The following is an 18,740-nucleotide window of genomic DNA, read 5'->3' on the forward strand; positions in this document are numbered from 1 at the left end:
CATATGGGCTTCCCAGTAGATGTGATAAATATGGTTAAAGCTCTGTATGCTATACCGTCTGCAGTTGTGTTAACGGGTAATGTGTGCTCGCCAAGGTTTACTGTATCCCGCTCATCGCGACAGGGCCGCCCCTTATCTCCTCTGTTATTCTGTTTATCTCTGGAGCCCAATAAGCACAGTTAGTCAGACAATCAGAGGAAATGGCTCCAATTAGGGTTCATAATACATTTTATTATTTCTCTCTATATGCCGATGATATTTTAATTTACACAAGTAACCCATCAGAATCAATACCTTATATCCTTAAAACTTCTGAATCTTTTGGAAATATCTCTGGGTACAGAGTTAACTGGTGGAAATCTGCTTTTATGCCCTTGGGTCTAACAAGCATGAACGGATCCTTGTGTAACATTCCAACTGCCTCAAGCATGAATTATCTTAGGGTTTTTATCAATCCTTGTCTCAATAGACTAGTTGAAAACAACTATAAAAAGATGCTGTTTGTCATAGAGAGTGATCTTAAAAGGTGGAGTTCTCTCCCAATGACGTTCCAGACTCGTTTATCAGTTATTAAATTAATTTATTGCCTCGTGTTTATTTAATCTGTTCCATGCTACTTTTATCACCACCTCAAGGCTACTATAAAAATCTACGCTTGCTTATAAACAAATATTTATAGAACCAGAAAAAGCCAAGGATTAAAGCTTTGACTTCATATAGTACACCATCAGGGGATGTAGGTCTTCCAAATTTTGAGTGGTATTCATGGTACTTTGCATTAAGATCACTTATTTCACGGTCCATAACCGATAAGTCAGCAGCGTGGATGCCTATTGAAGCAGAACTAATAAAACCCTATAGAAAACAGATGATAGATATTTGTTTTTAGTGTATTTTACAGCTGATTTAGGACCCTTTATCATTAGAGATGCTAACAGAATGCTAACACAAGAGGAAGGTTAACTTTTATTAAGACATTTATTTCAGGCTCCTCCTCTTTCTCTGCTCACTGACTCTAGCTGATGCTAACTGATGCTAACTGATGCTAACTGATACTAACTGACGCTAACTGACACCAACTGACACTACTTGACACTACCTGACAGTAAGTGACGCTAACTGACGCTAACTGATGCTAACTGATGCATGCTAACTGACACTAACTTATGCTAACTGACACCAACTGATGCTAACTGACACTAACTGATGCTAACTGACATTAACTGATGCTAACTGACGCTAACTGACACTAACTGATGCTAATTGACGCTAACTGACCCTAACTGATGCTAACTGATGCTAACTGATGCTCACTAACACCACTGCTTGTAGTTCAGCACATCTCCTAGTTTGGTTCTCTCCAGTTGGTCCTTGAAGGCCTCGTCCATCTCAGCGCTCTGCTCTGAGCTGAAATGGTTCTTCCAGTCTCCAACTTCACCTGTAAACCAGTAAACCCACAGGCTGAGCAAAACGTGGCAACTCTTTGTACGGGGAGGTAAGCACTGATCGCGTACCTTTCCTGAAGAAGACGTTTCCCAGGTTGCCGTGGGAACCGGAGGAGCTGTTCTTCATGGCGTCGAAAGTGCTCTCCCCGGCGATCTCTTTCACTTGGAACTCCGTCAGCGCAAAGCCGAAGAACTCAGAGATCTGACGCACGCACCCGCCCAAGTCCTGTCGGACGGAGAACCGGTAAACCCTTCAACTATTGTTCTCAGAGGTTCTCAAAGGTTATTAGAGGTTCTCAGAGGTTATTAAAGGTTCTCAGAGGTTCTTAGAGGTTAGTAGAGGTTTTTAGAGCTTATTTGAGGTTCTTAGAGGTTTTTAGAGGATATTAGAGGTTCTCAGAGGTTAGTGGAGGTTCTAAGAGGTTCTCAGAGGTTCTTAGAGGTTCTTAAAGGTCCTCAGAGATTTTCAGAGGTTATTGGAGGTTCTCAGAGGTTTTTAGAGGTTCTTAGGAGTTCTCCTACAGATGGAGCTCAGCGTACCTTCTTCAGCTCCTCGTAGGTCAACACCTTCACGTTAGGATCCTCCATCTTCTTGTTCCAGGCCAGAGCATGTTGGAAGTATGAGCCCCAGGCAACTGCAAGCACACACCAGTAAGACCACGTTAAGATCTGTAGGGAACCCTGATCGATGCACATTTGGAATTTAATCACATTTTTATGACTCAAAAACCGACTCTGGACAAAGGAGCAGAGAAATCTTCTTTCCAAATCCGGCCCTGCAGGCCCCCTGGTGACAACCTGCAGACCCCCTGGTGACAACCTGCAGGCCCAACAGCAGGACAAACACGTTCCACAGGGACAATAGGAATGTAACCGAAGACATTCTACACCTCAGAAATAAACAGTACAACTTCAAACACCATCTGATGTCCCTAAAGGCAGAACTCTGCATCTTATCCATTCAAGACATGTGACCTCAATTTTTAACAGTTTTCTTCATCTACAGGAAAAATATACATTGTGTCTTTTTCTGACAAAGGTTTAATCACTAATTTATTCATTTTTCAAGGGAAATGTTTATAACTTTTCATAGGAGCTGGAACATGGCTTTACCAGGGTAACCAGTACCAGAAGAACCACCTTGCTCAGAGTTCTCCTTTCTTTAGCTGTGATGTTACCAAACCACACAGTCACAGAGCTAACAAACACACTTTCTATGGTGCAGCCATAGAACTTAAGCAGAATGTTAGAGTTATTTGTAAATTCCCTGAGTTTCAGCAGAAAGAAGAGACGCTGATGAACTTTCTTGACAATGTTTTTATAGTGTTTTTGTTTCATCTCAGGTCATTAGACAAAGTTAAACCCAGAAACTTGCATTCCTCAACAATTTGCACTTGAGAATTATCAATAACAACAGGCGTTATCACGACTAAAATCAAAAACAAGTTCACATGTTTTAGACGTGTTCAGCAGGAGCCCAGGAGTCTGTGCTGTGTGAGGAGGTCCAGAACCTAAACCCATCCAGGTAGACAGTATCCAAAAAGCCCTTACAGTGAAGAATGAAAACATCCTCAGAAAAGCGCCAGGAAAAGCTTTTTCCCCACTCGCTGTTGGTTACATGGTTACATATGAGGAGCCGTCGTCATCACGCCTGTTCAAAGGAGGGTAAAAGCTGCACGCACACACAATTCTGGCAAAAGATGGTCGATGATTTACAGTTCGCATAAACAGGACTGAATCATTACATAATCTAATCGCTAGAGCAGACATGGCTCGTCTATAAACGGTCACATTTACAGACCTTAGAGTCACTGTTAACTTATCAATAAACAGGAAGAGATTCATCACCTTTATAATAAGTGCTGACTAGGCACTGGGAGTGAGGCCCAAGACCAACACATGATGACCTGATATTAATGTATCATGTTTTTCTGCAGTCAGTGTCTTCTCCTCGTCCTTCTCTCTCTGCTCTGTTTCAGGTGAAGCTGATGATGTCACTTCCTGATCTGTGGTTCTAGTCTGGAACACTCTGATGTTCTATCTCTCTATCCTGTTCTGTTGGTCCTTCTGTCCACTAACCACAACCAGTCCACGCAGATGGCTGCCACCTCTGAACCTGGTTCTAACAGAGATTTATTCCTGTTAAATGGAGTTGTTTCTTCCCACTGTCGCTAAACACTTGTTCATGTGGATCTTGTTGGGTTTTTTCTTTATTATTATGAATTTTATATTTTGATAAGTGCATTGAGATGACTTTGTTGTAAATTGTGCTATACAAATAAAGTTGAATTGAATAATCTAACAAATTCTATCAATCAAAAATTCTAGATTCATAGTCAATAATTTTAGTTTTGGTAAAGTTTGATTAATTTAATTACTTTAACTTTCCATTTTCCCTTCTATCTCCTCCTCAGAGCTTTACAAAACCCCTATAAATCACAAATTTACACAAACATCTAAAACACTCAGAATGTGTATATACTATACATCTGTGTCTAAAATGTACATTTTGTGTGATACCAATGAGTCAAAATAAGTGTGAATAATTGTGAAACTGCCTAATTTATCATCATGTTGTACTTATGTTAATCGCCTGTAAAATAAACATATTAAAATTAATAATGAATATTTTTACATTTTAGGTTTAAAATTAATTACAGACCAGTTTTAAACTGATTTCCAACCAACTTTTAAAACTGGATTAAATATGTGTATCGACTGGGTTCACATTACTTCTAAAAACATTTGGAAACTTGGTTTCCAAATGTTTTTAGACTAGAATCACATTTATAAGACCACGTTTGAACAGTTACACTCTGGTTTCAGACTAGGTTTAGACCATGTATATGTTAGTAAATCACAGTAGGTTTACAACATTCTTCAAACCAGGTTTTAAACTAGTTTCTAACTGGGTTTATATTAGGTTTACATGAGAGAGACCTTATTAGTCCATTTTTAAACTGGTTTATGAGTAGTTTTAGACTGGTTCCATGCTATTTTTAAGATCTTTTAAACAAAGTTTAAACTGGTTTCTACCTGGATTCAAACTGGGTGTACATGAGAGAGACCACATTAGTTGAAAGCCACTCTAGAACTTGTTACTAACTGGTTCTAACCGGTTTTACATTGGTCCCTCACCAGTGACACCACATTCACTTTTTGATCAATGTTGAGGTTTATGGACTGGTTTAGTGTTTGGGTTTAAACTAAAGGTTGTTACTGTTGAACTAGTTTCTGACTTTTTAAAAAGGTTTCAGTGAACTTGGTTTTAGTTGAGTTAAACCAGGTTGTTGTCAGTTCTGCACTGGTCCTGTACTGGTGCGGAAACCCTCTGTGTTTAGATGGTTTTCTCACCGTTTCCTTTCATGAAGTCTGAGTAGAAACTATCCCAGTCTACCGCTGGGAGGACTGGGTTCTTGTTGCTGAAGTGAAAGTAGGAGACCAGCGTGTCCTTGGGGTTCCTGAAGATCACCAACATCTGGAGATGAAAACACCATGAGAACCATGACAACCATGAGAACCATGAGGACCATGAGAACCATGAGGACCATGAGAACCATGAGGATCATGAGAACCATGAGAACCATGAGAATCATGAGGACCATGAGAATCATGAGAACCATGAGGATCATGAGAACCATGAGAACCATGAGAATCATGAGAACCATGAGAACCATGAGAACCATGAGGATCATGAGGACCATGAGGACCATGTGGAAAGATCAGACCAGCTTCAAATCTGAAGAACATCTAACCTTGGTTTTCTGTTGGTAGAAGGATGCTGGGATTCTATCAGGATGGAGGTGAGTTCCCAGGAGCCGAGGAGACGGAGCGTCCTTTACCACCTATCAAGGTCAGAGCCAAGATCATTCTATTGGTAGCTTAGTTACAGACAACCAATCACAGCAGTGAGACACACTACATGGAACATGAATCAGACTCTGCACAGACTGTTAAATAAACATTTAGGAACACATCTATTCTGTATACGTCTATAACAGAAGACATGAACAGATCTATTCCTACTGACCTTTGGCTTGTTACTAGATTATTGTAGAGTAGATATCTTCTCTCATTTCTTAGTTGTTTATTTTATCATTTATTTATTTTTTTATTCAGTTTATTTCCGACATGGTTACATTCACTTTTTGTTTTGTTTTTTTCTTTTTGTACAGGCCGAAAAAGGAGACAAGAGAAGCAGTTTGCTTATCTAAGTCCCGCCCCCTGTTTTGAACACAGAAAATTTACATCAAAGCTTGTCTCTCTGGTCAAACATTCTTAGGTTGTTCTGAACACAATTTCATAACTTTTTTTTTGTGTCCTTTTTTGTGTAGGATTTATTTTCATCTGCAGTCAGTGTTGTCTTTTTTTATTCCTCCTCCTCTCTATCGTTGTTCGTGTCGGAATTCATCATGTGGTGTAAAGGTGTGATCTACCTTCTGTTGCTCTGGAGCCATGAATTCTATCAGAGGGGGATGAGGTCTGCTCTCTGCTTCTCTTCCTGTGGATTTAGAGATGATCTTCCTCAGAACGCTCACCATCCAATTAAAGCCTGAGGACACAATACGATCAATACGATCAATCTGATCAATATGTACACACACACACACACACACACACACACTTTGTGTATTTTTTTACCTTGTTGTTGTGAAGCAGCCTTCAGTCTATACTTCTATGTCTATCCTTGTGTGTGTGTGTGTGTGTGTGTGTGTGTGTGTGTGTGTGTGTGTGTGTGTGTGTGTGTGTGTGTGTGTGTGTGACTCACAGTAATTTAACAAAAGACAACAATTTTGAAACTATTTCCATGTCCTTTTATCAGTAATGAAAAAAGATGAAATAAATTACATTTTTCTTTCTTCCTTTTGGATGAAATGTTTTATTAAACAAATTTAAACAAGCAACATTTTGTTTTGAATCATCAAGAAGAAACAGAACAAGTATTATTGTCAATGCCATCGACCAATCAGCATCGTTGCTAACGTGAGACTTTAGAGCTTTTTAATTGGTTTATATTGCAATGGCTACCATGGCAACTGTTGTGATTGACATGATTTTTTCTTGTATTTCAGTCTCTTCTGGAATGTTTGTTCTTGGGAATTTACAGGTGAAGGTCAATAACCAGCAGCAAAAAGGGGCGTTTTGGTTTGTAAGCAGGTACACGCCCTTCAAAGGCAGAAACACCCCAAACTAAAGTTTATTCATAGAGTGTAGATACTGTCTTAGGGGAAATATTAATCTGAAGGTACAGGATGCTCGTACGACCTTTAAAAGTCAGTGTATCACACCAAAAGTTGTCAAAATGAAAACCTGACAAGTGCTTCTCGTGCTACTCGTGTGCAGAAATTCAAAATACATTATAAGAAAAGTGTTTTGGGGAAATAATAATAATAATACATCAATATTTTATAGCGCTTTTTTGGACACTCAAAGTCGCGTTACAGAATTAAAGGATTATTCTTTTAGTCCACATTTAATGGTGATAAACTACTAATGTAGCCACAGCTGCCCTGGGGCAGACTGACGGAAGCAATAACATTAGACCATAGTTGTTTTTTAACTGTAGGTAACCCTGTAATATTTGGAATTAATACACATGCAATATAATAAACACCAATATAATGTTTGTAACAATGTGTGTAGTTTGTGATAATTCTGTGTGATGTCAAAATGTACTAAAATGTTTTTCTCATCTTTTCTTTTGTTGATGTTTCTATTTGTATGTAATAATAATTGAATATGGGGGAGGAGCCTATAAGCTTTCTTGCTGCAGCCTACTCCTTTTGAGCTTTCATTACCGTCTAATGATAAATCTTGTGTTTTGTAAATTTTTTGAATGTGAATTGCTCAAATTAACTAAAGTAAAATAAAATAAACTAAAATAACTCGTGAAAAATTGGGACAAATCAATGGTTTGGGGGGAATCGACACGTAACTCTGAAAAACCGGGACTGTCCTGGGTTAAATGGGACTTCTGGTCAACGTAGGCTAGTGTGTCAATAGTTGTGTGTTTATAGTTGTGTCTATTGGTGAGTGTCTATATTTGTGTGTCTATGGTGTGTGTCTATAGTGGGTGTGTGTCTATGGTGTGTGTCTATGGTGGGTGTGTGTCTATGGTGTGTGTCTATAGTGGGTGTGTGTCTATGGTGTGTGTCTATGGTGGGTGTGTGTCTATGGTGTGTGTCTATAGTGGGTGTGTGTCTATGGTGTGTGTCTATGGTGGGTGTGTGTCTATGGTGGGTGTGTGTCTATGGTGTGTGTCTATGGTGGGTGTGTGTCTATAGTGGGTGTGTGTCTATGGTGTGTGTCTATGGTGGGTGTGTCTATAGTGGGTGTGTGTCTATGGTGGGTGTGTCTATAGTGGGTGTGTGTCTATGGTGGGTGTGTGTCTATAGTGGGTGTGTGTCTATGGTGGGTGTGTGTCTATAGTGGGTGTGTGTCTATGGTGGGTGTGTCTATAGTGGGTGTGTGTCTATGGTGTGTGTCTATGGTGGGTGTGTGTCTATAGTGGGTATGTGTCTATGGTGTGTGTCTATGGTGGGTGTGTCTATGGTGGGTGTGTCTATAGTGGGTGTGTGTCTATGGTGGGTGTGTCTATAGTGGGGGTGTGTCTATGGTGGGTGTGTCTATAGTGGGTGTGTGTCTATGGTGGGTGTGTCTATAGTGGGTGTGTGTCTATGGGGGGTGTGTGTCTATAGTGGGTGTGTGTCTATGGTGGGTGTGTCTATGGTGGGTGTGGTCTATAGTGGGTGTGGTGTCTATGGTGGGTGTGTCTATAGTGGGTGTGTGTCTATAGTGGGGGGTGTGTCTATGGTGGTGTGTCTATGGTGGGTGTGTGTCTATGGTGGGTGTGTCTATAGTGGGTGTGTGTCTATAGTGGGTGTGTGTCTATGGTGGGTGTGTGTCTATAGTGGGTGTGTGTCTATGGTGGGTGTGTCTATGGTGGGTGTGTCTATAGTGGGTGTGTGTCTATGGTGGGTGTGTCTATATGGGTGTGTGGTCTAGTGGTGTGTGTCTATAGTGGGTGTGTGTCTATGGTGGTGGTTCTATGGTGGGTGTGTGTCTATAGTGGTGTGTGTCCATGGTGTGTGTCTATGGTGGGTGTGTCTATGGTGGGTGTGTGTCTATGGTGGGTGTGTCTATAGTGGGTGTGTGTCTATGGTGGGTGTGTGTCTATGTGTGTGGTCTATGGTGGGTGTGTGTCTATAGTGGGTGGTGTGTCTATGGTGTGTGTCTAATGGTGTGTGTCTATGGTGGGTGTGTCTATAGTTGGTGTGTGTCTATGGTGGGTGTGTGTCTATGGTGGGTGTGTCTATAGTGGTGTGTGTCTAGGGGGGTGTGTCATAGTGGGGTGGGTGTGTCTATAGTGGGTGGGTGTCTATGGTGGGTGTGTGTCTATAGTGGGTGTGTCTCTATGGTGGGTGTGTCTATAGTGGGTGTGTGTCTATGGTGGGTGTGTGTCTATAGTGGGTGTGTGTCTATGGTGGGTGTGTCTATAGTGGGTGTGTGTCTATGGTGTGTGTGTCTATAGTGGGTGTGTGTCTATGGTGGGTGTGTGTCTATGGTGGGTGTGTCTATAGTGGGTGTGTGTCTATGGTGGGTGTGTTTATGGTGGGTGTGTGTCTATGGTGGGTGTGTGTCTATGGTGGGTGTGTCTATAGTGGGTGTGTGTCTATGGTGTGTGTCTATAGTGGGTGTGTGTCTATGGTGGGTGTGTGTCTATGGTGGGTGTGTGTCTATAGTGGGTGTGTGTCTATAGTGGGTGTGTGTCTATGGTGGGTGTGTGTCTATGGGGGGTGTGTGTCTATAGTGGGTGTGTGTCTATAGGTGTGTGTCTATAGGTGTGTGTGTGTCTATAGGTGTGTGTCTATAGTGGGTGTGTGTCTATAGGTGTGTGTCTATAGTGGGTGTGTGTCTATAGTGGGTGTGTGTCTATAGGTGTGTGTCTATATTGGGTGTGTGTCTATGGTGGGTGTGTGTCTATAGGTGTGTGTCTATAGTGGGTGTGTCTATGGTGGGTGTGTGTCTATGGTGTGTGTGTGTCTATAGGTGTGTGTCTATAGTGGGTGTGTCTATGGTGAGTGTGTGTTGTTGTGCATCAGTGAAAGTGAACAAAGATCTCAGTCTGAAGCTGTTTCTGCTCAAAGTTCAAACACTTCCTGTCTGACAACATTCCCTCGCCGACCTTTGATCTCTCACGTCCACAGAGAGCAGCTCCTCCTCACAGGTGTGTGTGTGTGTGTGTGTGTGTGTGTGTGTGTGTGTGTGTGTGTGTGTGTGTGTGTGTGTGTGTGTGTGTGTGTGTGTGTGTGTGTGTGTGTGTGTGTGTGTGTGTGTGTGTGTGTGTGTGTGTGTGTTAAACCCTGTGTCCTCTCACCACATTTCGGATACGCCACCAGCAAAACATCGTCCGCTCGGGCCTGGAAGTCGTGCAGAGCTTTCATGTTCTCTTCAGGACACATGATGGACGGCAGCAGCGCTCCCTGGAATAAGTAGAGCTTGTCCTCGTCCTTCATGTTCTCGGCTTCCTTCATCTTCCCCTGCATTCTGGAAAAACGTTTGGTGATGGTGAACTACACACAGAGGATCTACACACACACACACAGGAGACGGTGTTGGAATGATGAGAAGAAGAAAAGTAGAAGAGACAGTTTTGTTCAGTTGCAGGAAAATCAGAGAAAGAAGGAAGGGGAGGAGTCAGGAGGCTCCGCCCCTTGTTCCAAACAAGCTGTGTGACTGTGAACTGCTGCTCATGTAGAGCAGAGGTGTTCAAGTGGAGGTCTGAGGACCAAAGACTCTGATCCAGAATGTGTTCAATGGAAACAACTGCGTATTAGTGCTGCATTAAAATAAAATACACATATATGCACAACAGGATTAGGGTTAGTAATATTATGAGAATAAAGTTGTGATTTTATGAGATTAAAGTCGTAATATTTCCAGATTAAAGTCATAATTTTTTTAGATTAAAGTCTTAATTTTATGAGAATAAAGCCGTATTTTAAAACCTGTAATTTTTCAGGATTCCCTGTTGAAGTGAACACGACTAACAGCGATAGTTTATTTTGATAGTCGTGTTTATGGCACATTGTGATTCATTTTTAAAATCTTCTGTTAATGACTTCAAAGTTAGTTTGGGCTGTTGTTTGAGTTTATTCTTATGTATTATTTAATTCTGACTCATTTTAAACTTTCTGAGACAAGTTAGAGATGTAATTTGCATTTATTTTTGGCTATTTCGTACTTTTTATTGTTAAATCAGTCCTGGAGAGCTGCTGTCCTGCATGTTTCAGCTTGTTTTCATGGCTGTGAACTCTGGTTTACATTCATTGATCATATTGAAGTGGGTGAAGGTTCTTCCTGTCGCTCAACGAACAAAGGCTGAGCTTTACCACACACACATTACATCACCACACAAATGTGCCGAGTCATAATGGCATAGTGAAACCAGTTCTAACTGGGAATCAAACCTAAAAACCTCATGTAACTCCAAACAAACTCCACAAAAGAAAATTGGGTCCACCTGGAAATGAAAGCTGGTCTTTTTGCAATAAGAACGTTTTAAAGTGTCTGAAATAGAAATTCAGTTTTAGTGTCGACTACATAATCAATAAAAGTGTGATTCTACTGCACTTCAACTCATCCATTCACAATAATATTTCCACACATTCTAAAGTAAAGGAGATCAAAGAAAACTAAAGAGACGTAAAACATAACTCTGCTGAATGAGAGGAAGGACGCCATCCGTAGGCGGAGTTTGAGATTGTTTCCAGGGTTACAAAAGAAAAGATAGAATTAAACATAGACTGTGTCGAGATTCACAACAACAACAACAATGTGTGTAACATATAAAATAATTAAAAAATGATTAGTAACATAATCATATTGACTACAGAAATGTGGTAAAATTGTGATTAAATGTTTCTGCTTCATTGTTGCTGCTGCAGTACCATACATGAACTACTGGGGGCAGCGTCCCTCCAACATTTACACTGTGAAGAACAACCAAAGAAGAACCAACCTAAAGTCTCGAAAACCATTTCACTGAAAACGTATACTACATACCTGAGGTAGAACTAACATCTGAAACATAAAACAGTTTTGTGCTGCTTTTATTCTAACATGTTCCTATTTTATAATTGTATTGTTTTTTTTGAATGAATAGAGGGTTTTCACCTACGTTCAGTTCTGGTCAGTAACCCGGATGCGCGGCCATATTGGAGGCACTGGGAGGTTGTCTGGAACCACAGAGTCCAGGCTGTTTGCTGTTGATCTGAGGAGGATGGTCCTAGTTGAGCAAAGACAGGAAGTCAGTCTACCAGCGGTCCAATCAGGTGATCTCATTATGAAGGAGGTGGAGGAGGTGACATATGGACTGGTCCCAGTCTGAGAGCTTTGTCATCCCTCAACCCGTAAGGAGAAACAGACGAAACCAGTAATAATAATTACTGTATGTTTACAAACAGAAAACAGAAAGTAGAAGTGCTCAAACAAAGGGACTAATGTCTACATTAATGAGCACACAGACATCACAGACATGCTCTGAGGAAACAAAACAGGAGACAATCCACCTGGACGTCAGATGATAAAGTGTTGATGAAACTCAAAGGAGCTCCTGAAGAAGCTCAGGTGATAAATAGTGACTGTAAGGTACAGTAAAGCAAAGTAAGTGTTTTTCACTTATGATGAACAGTTTGTCCAGTGACGCATCCTCGTCACAAAACCAAGGACACAAGGATTTGACACAAACTGCTTTAAATGACATTGATTTTCACTTTTATAACAACATGAGACAAAACTGTAAGTGTTTTCTAGAGTCAAATATCTACTTCATTTACTAAATAATGTTTGTCATTTCTACATTTTAATAGTCGGAGCCTGCAGGCCGACTTTGACAATATAAAGGAATATTTTAATAACCTTAGCTTCACTTTTAATGTTATTGCAATTTTAGAGATTTGGTTAAATATGAACTCAAATTTAAATTTAACACTTAAGGGTTATGAAATGTTTCACAAAAATAGAAAACACAAAAATGGTGGAAGTGTTTGTGGATGAAAAAATGCAAATAAAAGTAGTTGAGCATGTTTGTATTCACATAACTAATAAATACGATGGAGGTTTTACTGTAATTCAGCCACTAGAGGGAGACATCTACCATCATGTAATTATTGATTAGTGATCGATCAGAGAAAACAAAGGCACACACTGAACACACAACATCAACAAATTAACACAAAAACACACAATATACGACACAAACACAGAACAGTTCAAGAAACACAAATTATTGTGTGTTTTACTGTTGTTTTTTGTGCTCTCTGAGAAATGTTGTGTATTTTTATCATCTTGTATTTTCTTGTTCTTGTTTGTTGTGTTTTTGGAGTTTTCTCGTGGATTTTTGTTCGCATTGTGTGTTTTGTGTGTATTTTTGTGCTGAGTGTGTGATGATTAACAAAGGTGTGGTCTCTGTGAGCTGTGTGTGAACACAGGATGCAGCTTCACAGCTGTGTGTGTGTGTGTGTGTGTGTACCATGTTGTGTTAACTCTGTGATATTCTCATGTCGTTACAGCTGTGAGGTTTCCAAACCACTTTTATTGTCATTATGCTTTTTTTTTTCCTTGTATTCTGTCTTTTGATGTCATTTTTTTTTTTTTTTTGTTTTCTGAGTTATTTTGTGTATTTTATTCTCTTTTTCTGCTTTTTGGTTGTAATTTTGTTCTTATTTTGTGTGTTTGTGGTGTGTTTTAGTTGTGGTTTTATGTGTGTCTAGTAGTTATTTTGTGTGTTTTTGGAGTCATTTTATGTTTTCTGAGTCAATTTGTGTATATTTTTGTGATGTTTTTGTGTGTTACTAGTTGTCATTTTGTGTGTTTTTGTTGTTTTATGTGTTTTAGGAGTCATTTTATGTGGTTTTGGAAGCATTTTTTGTGTTTTAGTCGTTTAGTATGTTTTTTTTAATGAGTTTGGTGTTTTGTGTGTTTTCTTGTGTATTCATGTCTTAGTGGTGATATGTGTATCCGATGTTATGAACATCACTGAGTGTGTGTCAGTGAAACAAAGACAGACCATGAGGATGAACACTTGTGGTCAGTGTCAAGCCTCACTAACAGACAGACAGAGTCATAAATATCTGACGGTGTTGTGAACGCAGACGTCAACTGGTCATGTTCAGAGTCACATGACACTGTCCTAGAAAGCCTGAGGAATGTAGGCCAGCGCACCGTGAGGTAGGAGCTTTCACAGAAACACACGGTAAATCCATCATGTGTGAGGACACACGTCTGAGCCTCATGAAACCAGAGAACGCTCAGGGTCAGAGGTCACCAACCATCAACCTGAAAAGAGACGTTTGGGCTGTGATGCCACCTTGACACAATACCTTCAAACCGTGTCCGATAGTGAACCGTGAGTCCAGTCAGGGATTCTAATGATCTCAGTGATCAATGACTGATTCTGTTCTCATTCTATTGATCTCAGTGGACCAGATCATTCTGTCACAGATTAGAAACGTGGGTTGGACTAAATGTAAAACTAATGCAATGGTTTAAGTTCTACTTGGAGGAGTGAAGTTATTTTGTAAGAATTGTGAACTCTGAATCTGACAGATTACCAATGTCCTGTGGGGTTCCTCAGGGATCTGTTCTTGGACCTCTTCTGTTTAGCCTTTATATGCTTCTTTTAGGACAAATTCTACACAACTGTGAGGTTGATTATCAGAGCTCCAACTATCTGAAGATGCTCTGAAGACGATCTGAGGGTCTGTGATCTGTGGTCATAAATCCTGGAATATCTTCTCAGTGATGATGATGTTACTGTTGGTAAATCATCAGGGCAGGAAAAGCTCCTTGACTCAGCGGCGTCTCAGACCACATACTCAGACATCATCTGATGGATCACCGTGTGTGTGTGTGTGTGTGTGTGTGTGTGTGTGTGTGTGTGTGTCCTCTCTAAAGGTAAAGATCAGCAGTGACAGACATGACGAGCTGTTTTAACTTTTAAAAACTATCCAGAATGAATATTTTAGATAATTGTAATGAAATTTTGCCATTCATGTTGTACGAGGTTCTAATTACAGATATCTACAACCTAATTTCAGAAATCCAAAATGTGATCTGCAAATGAATTATAGATGTCCGTAATTCTATTTTAAGATATTATTTTGACTAGTTGTAATTCATTTTACAGATATCTTAAATTCACTTGAATTCAACATATCTACATTTTCCTTTTCAGTAATCTTAAAATCAGTTTTAACAAGGTGAAATGAAATTATAGATACATTATCTGTAAATGGAATTACAGATTTAATTTTAACTTCTGTAACCACAAACCAGTTTACGTTACTCCATGTTTGATCACACGCAGAAGGACACACGTTTTATTTATTTGAGGCCTTTTAGGCCCGTCTGTGTGTGTGTGAGTACTCTCTATATGTGTGTGTGTGTGAGTGAGTGAGTTTGTGGCTCCGACCTTTGACCTCCACCCTCACTCAGCTCTGAGGCATCCTAGCGTGTCAGCGCTGCTGCTCCACAGACGTGACATTCTCTCTGAGGAACGTAGAGACGAGTTAACGGAGCCGTGAGTCGTCACCGTCCATCAACGTAGCGTAAAGTTTAGGATCAGATCCTAGAAAAGGTGAAGAGATTTACAGCACACACACACACATAGAGAAACACACACACACACATATAGAGAAACACACACACACACACACACACACACATATAGAGAAACACAGACACACACACACATATATATAGAGAGAAACACACACACACACACACACACATAGAGAAACACACACACACATATATAGAGAAACACACACACACACACACACACACACATATAGAGAAACACAGACACACACACACATATATATAGAGAGAAACACACACACACACACACACATATAGAGAAACACACACACACACACACATTAAGAGAAACACACACACACACATATAGAGAAACACACACACACATATATAGAGAAACACACACACACACATAGACAAACACACACACACACAGACAAACACACACACACACATAGAGAAACACACACATAGACAAACACACACACACACACAGAGAAACACACACACACACACACACACAGAGAAACACACACACATATAGACAAACACACACACATATATAGAGAAACACACACACACAGGCAAACACACACACACACAAATGTACATGTAGTACTGGTTGCTACGTGCTAAGCTAACCAACATATGTGGGACTGGTTGCTACGTGCTAAGCTAACCAACATATGTGGGAGTGGTTCTTATTTGCTAAACTAACCCAGACATGTAGTACTGGTTGCTACATGCTAAGCTAACCCAAACATGTGGGACTGGTCGCTACGTGCTAAGCTAACCAACATATGTGGCACTGGTTGCTATGTGCTAAACTAACCCAGACATGTAGTACTGGTTGCTACATGGTAAGCTAACCCAAACATGTGGGACTGGTCGCTACGTGCTAAGCTAACCAACATATGTGGCACTGGTTGCTATGTGCTAAACTAACCCAGACATGTAGTACTGGTTGCTACATGCTAAGCTAACCCAAACATGTGGGACTGGTTGCTACGTGCTAAGCTAACCAACATATGTGGGACTGGTTGCTACATGCTAAACTAACCCAGACATGTAGTACTGGTTGCTACATGCTAAGCTAACCCAAACATGTGGGACTGGTTGCTCACTAGACTCCAAACTATGATAAAAATACAGATATTCCCAGAGGAGGGAAAACATCTTCAAGTTTCTTTCTCCTTCACCTGAAAAGATCCACAACGTTTAGAAGGAATATGAAACGACTGCTGCACAGACTGTCAGAAAATTATCGAGGAGATGATTTTCCTCTTTCAGTGAAACAGCTGATTGTTTATAAATGTTTGTACATTGAGGAACAAATCTATTCTTTATACGTCTGTGACCTGAAAAACAACACAAGGACAGCAGAGTGAGAAGGACGAGCATTCATGGAAACGTGTGAGTGTGTGAAACTGTCACATGTACAGGACGCTGGTATGGACGTGTGTGTCAGTGTGTGTGTGTGTGTGTGTGTCAGTGTGTGTGTCATCACTTTCTTTAATATCCCAGTTCAGCTTCTTTCTATAGTCTGACCTCAACATGTTGGAATTGAGCTCCTGATCAGTACGTACTGTGCTTTTATTGTGAAGGATGCTGCTGAATAATAGATATATAATAATATATTAAATATCCTGAAAATATTCAATTCAGTCTTTAAATGTTAGAGAAACTTTTTAAAGGACACAAAATCATTAAAAAATTAAAAAGTTGAAAATTGTTTAAATCATGAAAATATGAATCGCTGTTGAGAAATAATAAGTGTAAGATAAGGAAGATTGTAAAAATAAGGTAATGTATACAATTTTTTTTTTTTAAAAAGTAAAAAAAAATGTGACTCAGTGTTGAAATAAAACATTAAAAATAGTGCTCTGATAAACACTTTCTTTAAAAATCAAAATAGGAAAATAAGATTTAAAAAAAAAAAATCATTGGATTTTCTTCTAATTACTTCATTAATAAATACATTTTAGACACAGTACATGATTAGCATCTGTTAGAGCGATGCTACTTTAATGAATCCCCTTCAAAATAAGAGCAGCAGACTTTGTCCTCCTTTCCCAGCCTGTGCGTGTGTGTCTGTGTGTGTTTTTGTGCAGATGAAAGAATCAGCCAATGATCTTTAAGAGTACAAAAATCCACATTTAATCTACAGCTTGAGTCGAGCGAGCAAAGATATGATTTGAGGCACAGGGACAAACATGTGAAAATATCAGCATATATTATTTATTCTACTTTAGTCACATAAAATAAAAGCTCTTCAACTGCACAAGGTGAGAACGTGATCAGATCTACAAAAATACACCTTCATCCTCTCTCTCTCTGTGTGTGTGTGTGTGTGTGTGTGTATAGAGGTACATTCATGCCACACTCTGCCTGAGCAGTTTCATATCCTGTGAACACAGGAAGAGGTTTTAAACACAGATCAAATGTTCTGTAGCTTTATTATTGACTATAAAAAAATAAAGATATTTACAGTTTCACAGTCTGATCATTTACTCATTTATTTTAACTCAATATCAAAGAAGTTTTCCCATAAATATCACTCTTTATCTCGTAATTCTTTTTTATATGTACATAATTCAGATTTTTTTGAAAGTTTGTGATTCTGACTTTTGCCTCATAATTCTGATTTATCTAAAAATATTTGTTTTTGTCTGATAAGTCTGAATTTTCATTACCTAATCCTGATTTTCTATCTTGTAATTCCAAAGTTTTATCCAGTAATTCTAAATTTAGTCTAATAATTCTGAACTGTCATTACCTAATTCTGACATTTTATCACATAATTCTGATTTTATTACATAAATCAGATTTTTTAACCTGATAATCCTGAATTTACCGTTCTCTACGTTTGATCTCATAATTCTGACTTATTATTACATAATAATGACCTTAAAAAACTTTTCATTTTGTAATTGCAATTTTTTATCTCATCATTGGCCACGATTACATGATATTTTTTAATTCAGAATTAGTTATTCCGAATGAAATCATTCAGAATTAAAGTGTTCTGCTGCGTGTTTACATTTAAATAATAATTCTGATTTGAGGTTTACATGGAATTCTGCCTTATTTAATTCTGCTTTAGGTCTGGGGGTTGGGAAGGCTCTGATTGGACGTGACGTATCGCGTCTATCAGGAGAAACGCACATTATTACAGCAGTACGAGGACGCATTTACTCCATCTCCAGGTCCTAGTGCCAGTCGTCCAGAGAAGCCTGTTCCATTTACCGTGTTTACCGAGGTCTGTGTGTGTTTAATGTCTACATGTTTATGTGTCCATCCATCTTATCTTTTCATTATATCTACGTCTTTGAAAGCTCTTATTAATAAATAGTCTAGGCTGGAGTCTGGGCGGCCATCACTGTGTCATCACAAGCACGTCATTGAGCATGCTCAGAACGACCAGAATTCACTTAAAGGGGAATTAAGTGTTTAGAGGAATTTTCTAACTCAGAATTAAAATCGGAATAAACCAGCCACCTAATTCAGATTTAAGTTTAATTCAGAATTCAATTAGCATTAGGAATTAAGTGTTTACATGGTTAGTTTAAAGAGGAATTCACTTTTATTTATTTATTTTTATTTATGAAAGGTTCAAGGGTGTTTTACACATTAACAGTCATGTTTACATATATTAAAAAAACAGTAATAAAAAAAAAACATGACATGACTTAT

General features: G+C 39.3%; 1 protein-coding gene across 1 annotated transcript; it reads right to left on the reverse strand.

Moving 5' to 3' along the window:
• Positions 1-948: 948 nt before the first annotated feature.
• Positions 949-10,072, reverse strand: LOC114476703 (sulfotransferase 6B1-like). Its single transcript, XM_028468554.1, has 7 exons — positions 9,823-10,072; positions 5,882-5,997; positions 5,201-5,290; positions 4,800-4,923; positions 1,986-2,080; positions 1,515-1,671; positions 949-1,438 (listed from the first exon to the last, which is right to left on the reverse strand). Exons 1-7 carry the CDS (start codon positions 9,989-9,991, stop codon positions 1,314-1,316), a joined length of 876 nt encoding a protein of 291 aa, XP_028324355.1. The 5' UTR covers positions 9,992-10,072; the 3' UTR covers positions 949-1,313.
• Between the last annotated feature and the right edge of the window lie 8,668 nt (positions 10,073-18,740).

The sequence above is a fragment of the Gouania willdenowi genome, chromosome 15 (genome assembly GCF_900634775.1).
Source record: "Gouania willdenowi chromosome 15, fGouWil2.1, whole genome shotgun sequence".
In the NCBI taxonomy this organism is placed as follows: domain Eukaryota; kingdom Metazoa; phylum Chordata; class Actinopteri; order Blenniiformes; family Gobiesocidae; genus Gouania; species Gouania willdenowi.

Coding starts and splice junctions, on each gene's coding strand:
- LOC114476703 (XM_028468554.1), bottom strand. CDS start 9,991: ATGCAGGGGAAGATGAAGGAAGCCGAGAACATGAAGGACGAGGACAAG. Junction 5,291..5,881: donor TGGCTCCAGAGCAACAGAAG/GTAGATCACACC, acceptor TGACCTTGATAG/GTGGTAAAGGACGCTCCGTC. Junction 4,924..5,200: donor TCTACCAACAGAAAACCAAG/GTTAGATGTTCT, acceptor TTTCATCTCCAG/ATGTTGGTGATCTTCAGGAA.